At 37.4% G+C, this 7,752-nt stretch overlaps 2 protein-coding genes across 4 annotated transcripts; one reads left to right on the plus strand and one right to left on the minus strand.

Moving 5' to 3' along the window:
- On the plus strand, positions 116–3,804 carry LOC107623254. 2 transcript variants are annotated; one of them, XM_016325442.2, is made up of 5 exons: positions 116–208; positions 833–1,762; positions 2,504–2,704; positions 2,984–3,179; positions 3,403–3,804. In XM_016325442.2, exons 2-5 carry the CDS (start codon positions 920–922, stop codon positions 3,585–3,587), a joined length of 1,425 nt encoding a protein of 474 aa, XP_016180928.1. In that variant the 5' UTR covers positions 116–208; positions 833–919; the 3' UTR covers positions 3,588–3,804. The 2 variants fall into 2 exon arrangements, with proteins under 2 accessions (XP_016180928.1, XP_016180927.1); XM_016325441.2 differs by having other exon boundaries at positions 154–520.
- On the minus strand, positions 3,880–7,439 carry LOC107619928 (ankyrin repeat-containing protein ITN1-like). Of its 2 annotated transcripts, XM_021114967.1 has the most exons (6): positions 6,115–7,438; positions 5,879–6,031; positions 5,667–5,792; positions 5,484–5,528; positions 4,828–5,375; positions 3,880–4,629 (listed from the first exon to the last, which is right to left on the minus strand). In XM_021114967.1, exons 1-6 carry the CDS (start codon positions 6,620–6,622, stop codon positions 3,967–3,969), a joined length of 2,043 nt encoding a protein of 680 aa, XP_020970626.1. In that variant the 5' UTR covers positions 6,623–7,438; the 3' UTR covers positions 3,880–3,966. The 2 variants fall into 2 exon arrangements, with proteins under 2 accessions (XP_020970626.1, XP_016177644.2); XM_016322158.2 differs by lacking the exon at positions 5,484–5,528 and having other exon boundaries at positions 6,115–7,439.

Raw genomic sequence — 7,752 nt, forward strand, 5'->3', positions numbered from 1 at the left:
GAAACTATTTTAAATTTTTATATATTTTTAAAATTTTAAGTCAAACCAAACACACCCCTTATTTGCTAATCTCAACAAGTCAACAGAATCCTCTTCGAAACGGCGTCGTTTTGCTTGTTCCATTCTAATTGCTACGCGAAAAATAAAATAAACAGAAAGAAAACTAAAATTAGAATTGGGAAAGAAAGATTGAAAACGCAAGCAAAAGGTATCGTAAACCCCCGGGCAAATTCTCTATGATAATACTCCATTAGAGGAGAGCTCTAATTCGAGTTCTATCGGAAACCCTTTTCGTTTCTATTATCGAAGTTTCGTTCTTTTGACACGAAATTGAAATTTTCAATTCATTTTTTTTCTGGCCGATAACATGTATATGCCCTAGTTTGGTCCTGTTCTAGCTGTATCAATGGAGGGCAACGATTTGGATTCTAAGAATCAGGTTGAGGATGTAGAAACTTTATCTAAAAGGGTGTCGGGTTTTTCAGTTAGTGACCAGATATCCAATTCCAATTCTTTTAAGGTAAGTGTTCTCCTTCTTACTCCTGATTGATATGCACAAGGTACTGTTTGGTGAACTGGAAATTTTCGTAATTTGTGGATTTTGCGTTGTTTTGACTCTGTTATTTATTTGTGGGATTCGACTTTGATTGTCTTTGTAATGATTTAATTCGGTATGCTGGGATTGCATTTAAACTAGGAAATCATGGATCATTGAAAACATTTAATTAGGTTTCAATTTTTTAAATGATTATAGTTTATATTGAATTTTTTCTTCTTCTTAAAACTGGTTTATTTATGTTGTTTATTTGTTTTGATTTTATCATGATTACAGGATGATGAGGTGGATGGTAATAGGACAAATCATGTTAACAAAGAGTATTACGACTCTTTTTCCCCATCTGGCATTGAAGGTGATAGCATGAATTCATCCAGATTATATCCTAAATTATATGAGAAAACTTTGGAGAAAAGTAAAGACGAAAATGAACCTTCATCGGGTAATTTTCAGAAACGTGGAAAGTTCTTCTATTATGACACTCCACTGTGCGAAGATACTGGTGTTTGGATCCCGGTTTCCGTTCCTCCTATGTTGGAAGATGAGCACAAAGAGTGGGCCAAGGGTTTTCACTCAAATGGTGGCTACTTTCCTGATGATGACATGGGATGGAATCAATGCCTTGGAGAAGAAAGAGAATTGACTATGTGGGATGTTCTAGCAGAAATGTTACTTGCAGCTAGGGGAAAAGTGAATTCTTTAGCATCAGGAGATCTTCAGACATGTAGCTTTTCGTGGATATCCAACAATGTACTTGAACAATGTTGGAGAGAGATGGCACAAACTCTTACAGAGGCCAACTTTGGTAACGTGAAGGAATTACTTGAAGCAGAGCCCCCAAAGTGGTTGGCAGATAGTGCTGCTGCTTCTTGTATGTTGTGTGGCGTGAGGTTCCATCCCATCATGTGCACCCGACATCACTGCCGGTTTTGTGGAGGAATATTTTGTGGTGAATGTTCCAAAGGACGGAGCTTGTTGCCATCAAAGTTCCGAGTTTCTGACCCCCAAAGAGTCTGTGATGTTTGCTGTGTTCGACTCGAGTCTGTACAGCCTTATTTGATGGATCATGTAAGTAATGCTGCTCAGTTACCAACCCATGACTTGACAGACCTCAGCACTTTACGATCATGGGTTAACTTTCCTTGGGCACGGTCCATGGAGTATGAAATTTACAAAGCAACGAACACTATCAAAGCTTACAATCAGGTTGGTGCAAATTACATCATTTTTTTCAACCTTTTTCCCCCTGATTTCCCTCCAGAAGCAGAAACCATTAATAATGGGGAATGGATAATGCCACTCCTATTTTGATAATACACTCCTTTTTTTTAACAAGTTCATGCTAACTTACAATGCAAACAAATCATGTGTAGAGTGACAGTATCAAAAATAGGATTGGCAATATCATTATCCTATATAATGCATGCCTATTATTATGGGGTTTATGTCTATAATGAACTTTCTTCAATGTTGATCTGAATAAGAGTAAGACAAGCATTTTAAAATAGTCATTGCCTCTCTTTGTAAGATTCTTAGTTTCTAGAAACTGTATTCTTCTTAATTTCACACTGAACAACCGGATCTGTTGTAGTGTTGCTTTAATTAAATTAGTGATGGATGGCATAGGTTAAAGGAATAAGGCTAATCTTGCATACCGGTGGGCCAGAGTTTCTTTGTTAGCATTTGGTGACAGTTGAAAGTTATAGTTAGCCCAGCTCCCAGACTATTTGATCATATATGGTGCTATTCTCAAAGAAAAATTGCAAATCTCTGTCTCAGCCTGATTGCATATTTAGGAAGATGTTAGGTTGGACGACTATGTATATAGCTCAATGTTATCGTCATTTTATGTTTTTGAAGCTTTAAATTTTAAGCTCTTGGTGATACTATTTTTATCATCATGTCATGTCATTATGTGTTACTTAATGAAGAATTTCACGTTTGCAGATAGGTTCTTTGAAGCCTGAGAAATCAATCCCAGAGTTCATTCTAAGGCAAGCAAAAGGCCTTGCAATTATCACTGTGGTCAAAGTAGGAATGATGGTTACATATAATATTGGAACAGGACTTGTGCTTGCGCTTAGGGAAGATGGTTCATGGTCCCCACCATCTGCTATTTCCACATTTGGTGTGGGTTGGGGAGCTCAGGTGAAGTGTCTAATCTGTAACAATAGCTATGTCGTTAACAGTCTAATTAGTTATTGCTTTGCTTATAATGACGAATCAATGAAGAACCCATTACTGTTGATGTACATACTACATACTGTTGCCCAATTTTATTTTGTTGAATGAACGCTTACCAAATTAAAATTCATTCCTAGCCTCTAAAGTAGCACAGATTTTGATTTTCTGCTCCATATATATGGAGCATGCCTGAAGAATTTACTTACTGATACCCGTTTAATTGTGTAACCCCCCTAAATGTAGGCTGGAGGAGAGTTAACCGACTTCATTATTGTTCTGAGAACAACGGAAGCTGTCAAGACATTTAGTGGTAATGCGCATGTTTCTCTTGGAGCTGGTTTGAGTGCTGCATTTGGCATTGTTGGAAGGTCAGCTGAAGCTGATGTTCGCGCTGGTGATGGTGGCTATGCGGCTTGTTATACCTACAGCTGCAGTAAAGGTATATGTCTTATTTCGGTTATTTATGATCATATACTATTGGAAACCTTCATGTTTTTAACTCTGAAATTCAGAATAGAACTTCATATACTTCGACTGAACTTGTATTTACAAGATGTTAAATTTGATAGTCTAGGTAGGGTTTAAACAATCTTAGTACCACATTTAGCAGCGGAAGAGATGCCAATGCTAAGTGTTTGATAACTATATTGCTTTGCTTGCAGGCGCATTTGTTGGATGTTCACTTGAAAGCAGTATTGTGAGTACCCGTGCACAAGAAAATTCGCGATTCTATGGCAGCCAGTCCATAACTGCAACAGATATATTACTTGGCTCGTTGCCTAGACCACCTGCTGCTGCTATTCTCTACCGTGCTCTTGCAGATTTGTATTCGAAAATTAATGATTAATCGAATGTCTCAACATTGCATTTCATACCTTAATCTTTTTGGACAGTGTCATTGATGAAAGGATTATTGGATTTTCCATAATTTGTACAGCTGCAAAATCACTCTAGTGTGTAAAGGGTCCTTGTGTCATTATTTGTCATGTAAATACATGAAACGTGTAAATATTGTGTGGACCTTTGTTGAGGTTAATTTATCCAGTGGACTATTGTTCCCTCTCTCCATCTTGAAAATTTTTTAATATACCCTAAGCAAACAATCAAAATAATTATGATTAAAAATAAAAAAAGAAGAGTGAACACTATATAATGACAATATATTTCTACTCTCCAATGAAACATATGTTACATATGTTCTTGCATCTTATATTAATCTATCCAATTCAAATATCCCATATTTTCTTTCTCTTACTCCTTTTGAGGAGATTGCGGATGTAGCGAGGAGTGATCTTCTTAAGCCTCTTGAGGGTGCTCCTAAGACATCCTCTCATGGCAACATACAAAGGGAATTGCATCATTGCAAATATGCTAACAGGGAAGAAAGCTGCACTGTAAGTCAATGTTGAAGTCCATTTGTTCTTCTCCAACTTGATGTTGATAAGAACAGTTGCACTGAATGACATCATTGTTGTCGCCATTGAGAAGAACAAGAAGGCGAAACCTGCCATTAGTTTTCGCGGCAGAGAGCTCCGGAAATCCCACATCTCACAGGGAGATGTGAGGATTGAGAGGAACATAACAACCGAAGCCAATGAGCTTGCCAGAGACACAACATCCATGATTGTGAACACCAAGAAAATGGGGTGATGGAGGAACCTAGGGAGGCCATTGTCGTCTGTCCCTCCGGGGACAGTGTAGGCTGCTGCGAACACCACGGTGGCCACAAGGACAGCCACCGCAGAGCATGACTGAGCTGTTTCTTTTATCCAATTGCGAGCCTCCCTCAACAGGTCGTTATGCTTTTCCTGGAAAAGTTGCTTTGCGGTTTTGTTATCCTCCTTGTTGTAGTGGATGGTGTAATGGTAAGGCAGCCTCTTTTCTATGCGCTGTTTTGAGCATACAAAGAAAAATATTACAAACTCTCTAGTTTTAAGGAGAACAGAACCCATGTAAACACTTAATTCACTCTAAGTCTCTCACTAATTAGTGCTTACTCTGCCACTCAAATAATTTTTTCTTCAGTGATGTGTTTGATAATATCAAATAATGGTTGTATTCGTAAAGAGTCTCAAAAAGGTACTTACTTCAAACCAATGTAACTCCTCTTGTAATTGGAGAGCATAGCCAGGTTGGTGTCCCCCTTGAAACTCTGCAGTGTAATGTAGGACAGTGTTCCCTAACTTGTCTATTTTCCCTGCAAGCCTTCTCACCATCTTCAGTTTCTTCAACAGCCTGTAAACCTCCAGTTGCCGGTGTTTAACAGCCATGTACAATATATTCTGCTCGTCGTCACTAACGTGCTCGATTGACTGAGGATGAAAACGAATTATTACTTCCACTATCTCCATGATTCCATTGCAAGCAGCCATAAGCAATGGAGTATAAGCAGGTTTCTCAGCATGCTTTTGCTGATCCTTTGATTTCTCTTCTTGTTTTTCGGATGCTTGATCTTTTTTCTCTTTTCCTTTTCGTTCGTTTTTGAAAGAACCTGCGCTCCCTATGGAAACTGTCCTGTCTGTTGCAATAGAGGTCTGTTGCCATGATTTGTCTTTCTCTGCTAATAAGCGAACAAGTTCCTCTGCTAACTTGTGCATTTCTTTTTTCCTCCAAAGTTTTTCAATCCCCTTCCATTCTGAACAAGAACAGAACATGGAAGTAGCATTGGAAGAGATTATGAATGTCAAAACAGACTAAAGAGAAAATATTTAGCATTTGCGAGAATCATGATAGTTTGCACTACCTTTGGCCATAGCCTTCCACATAGAATACCACAACCAAAAGAAAGCTGTAAATTTGATTGACATAATGACATGTAACATGGTTAGATTAGATGTATCCATGTATCTAGAATGTGCACAACTTAATAATCCATATTTGTGTTCTTTGGTTGTGCATAAAATACAGTGTAGAGTGAAATAGATACCTGAGTGATTCCGTTGGTATGGGTGAGACCATTGATTTATGCCTTTCTCACCACTTTCTAAGTCTTCCCTTCTCTTAATAGATTCCTCATCTTGATAGAATTGATAATCTTGATACTTAGGAAGCACTAGGAGTCACAATATTGAATCTATCAGTGAAACATGCATGCTTGTTATTGAAATTCTAGATGGATTGAAGTTGTTAGAGACTTACTAGCATATATGAAATTTTTGAAGGCTCCCATCTGGGTTTGACTCCTAAATGTAGAAGGCATTGTTGCTAGCAATTGAAGAGTTGTTAGTCCATTGTCGTCCTTAAGATCAGCGAGCTGGTTCCCATACCTTTTCAATAGCCATAAAGCGGTGCCTGCAATTGAAATCAACAGTAGTTGGACATTGTTGCATGCATGGTGCACATTCCTAAACGAAGTTGAGGAGAGAAAGATATACCAAAGAATTGGTCAATAACAGCAGTGTGAAGAATGGACATACTATCATTTCGGTGAAAATGTGGGCTTAAGTCAATGTTCAAAACAAAGTGTTGAAGCAACTTGGTCTTGCCAAGTGCAGCAGCTCTATAAACAGGGGTCTCACCAAGGTTGTTCTTCATGAACAGCAAGGATTCAAACTGTTCACTATCATCATTGTACTTTAGTATGTGGTCAGTCATCTCCACCTCTCCGACAAAGGCCACCTCGTGAAGCGGCGTGTTCCCCATGTCATCCTGCAACCTCAGCACGTGTTGGATTCCTATTGGATCATCCACCATCTCTAGCATCTCCTTGTACATGCTTGGCATCCCGCAGTGTGCAGCATAGTGGAATGCAGTGCTCTTGTGCAGATCAATTTCCTTGTCCAATAGCTCCTTGTTTTCCCTGAAGAATTTTCCAAACTCTTCCCATTCATATCTCTTTGCCAATATATATGCCTTCTTCATCTTCTCTATTGATCCTGTCATCCTCTCTTTCTTTCCCTCACTCACTAGCTTCCCAATGTGTTAATTATTATATATTTGTGGAAAAAGAATCAGAAATGAGCAATGTGTTTGAGCATATCAGCATATGCCTTGCTTAATTAATTTATAAAGTGTATGTGTGTATAGTATATAAGCAAGAGAATAATTAAAGTTAGAGATTTGCTTTTGCTTTGGAACATGAGTGCTTGTGATTTATCCCATTTTGAAGGTTCTACTAATTCATATTCTTCTATCATCCTTCAAATCTATATGATTTGAAAGAAAATTGCATCGGAAAAGAGAATCTATCCCAGCATATTGTGTGGAGGATTAATATCTTATGTTGTGACTTGTGAAACATGCACATTTCACGAACCAAGACATAACGTGAGACTTGTTCCAAAATTTTATCCATAGTGCATCCCTTAACACCATCTCGTATATTACTCTTTAAATAATGTTACATCTACAAATGTCTGCAATGAGAAACATATCTCATTTTGATAACAAGGAAGCACTGGCCACTGTTATCACAATATATATGCTGTCCCTCTTGCTTAAAATATTAATCAACTGTGATTTGTAGTAAGGTATTCCAGCCTTCAGATTAAAAAATGAAAATTCTTCTAAGAAATTAATTTTGTGAGACTTCTATTGATGCTAATTTCCATGTGAATTTTCTATGTTGCTATTTTATGTGTTTTCAGAGATCATATTGTAAAGTGTGAGAAGATACTTGACAGCATCAATTGTTTCTATCATGCAACTACCCTTTCTTATTTTTTGTTATCACAATCTTTGGTTGCTGCTTGTATGCTTCAATGGCTTAAATGGAATAAACTTATGGAGAAGTGTAGTCATATATAGGTATTGAATGAATTAGCAAATAGAACAGAAATGCTTTTTTGTTTTAGGCTTTTAGCACAGCAAAGATACTATAATAGGTTGAAGAATGTAAGAATGGTTGTTTCTTATTTCTTTTTGGTTATATATGTTCAGATAATCAGATGAAGTATAATGATCACATTTGCTGATTTGCTTACTCATTGGAAGATTATGTTAAAATAATTTCTTATGTACATAAGCTCAAAACAATGAAATTTCTAAGGTCAAATAGTCAAAAGTACTGTTTA

The sequence above is a fragment of the Arachis ipaensis genome, chromosome B10 (assembly GCF_000816755.2).
Source record: "Arachis ipaensis cultivar K30076 chromosome B10, Araip1.1, whole genome shotgun sequence".
Taxonomy (NCBI): domain Eukaryota; kingdom Viridiplantae; phylum Streptophyta; class Magnoliopsida; order Fabales; family Fabaceae; genus Arachis; species Arachis ipaensis.

What these genes read in the sequence shown, in the direction of transcription:
- LOC107623254 (XM_016325441.2), top strand. Translation starts at nt 407, where the DNA reads ATGGAGGGCAACGATTTGGATTCTAAGAATCAGGTTGAGGATGTAGAA. An exon ending in GTGTGGGTTGGGGAGCTCAG is followed by an intron (nt 2,705 to 2,983) that starts GTGAAGTGTCTA and finishes CCCTAAATGTAG; the next exon opens with GCTGGAGGAGAGTTAACCGA. An exon ending in TACCTACAGCTGCAGTAAAG is followed by an intron (nt 3,180 to 3,402) that starts GTATATGTCTTA and finishes CTTTGCTTGCAG; the next exon opens with GCGCATTTGTTGGATGTTCA.
- LOC107619928 (XM_021114967.1), bottom strand. Translation starts at nt 6,622, where the DNA reads ATGACAGGATCAATAGAGAAGATGAAGAAGGCATATATATTGGCAAAG. An exon ending in CAAAAATTTCATATATGCTA is followed by an intron (nt 5,793 to 5,878) that starts GTAAGTCTCTAA and finishes TGTGACTCCTAG; the next exon opens with TGCTTCCTAAGTATCAAGAT. An exon ending in ATACCAACGGAATCACTCAG is followed by an intron (nt 5,529 to 5,666) that starts GTATCTATTTCA and finishes TCAAATTTACAG; the next exon opens with CTTTCTTTTGGTTGTGGTAT.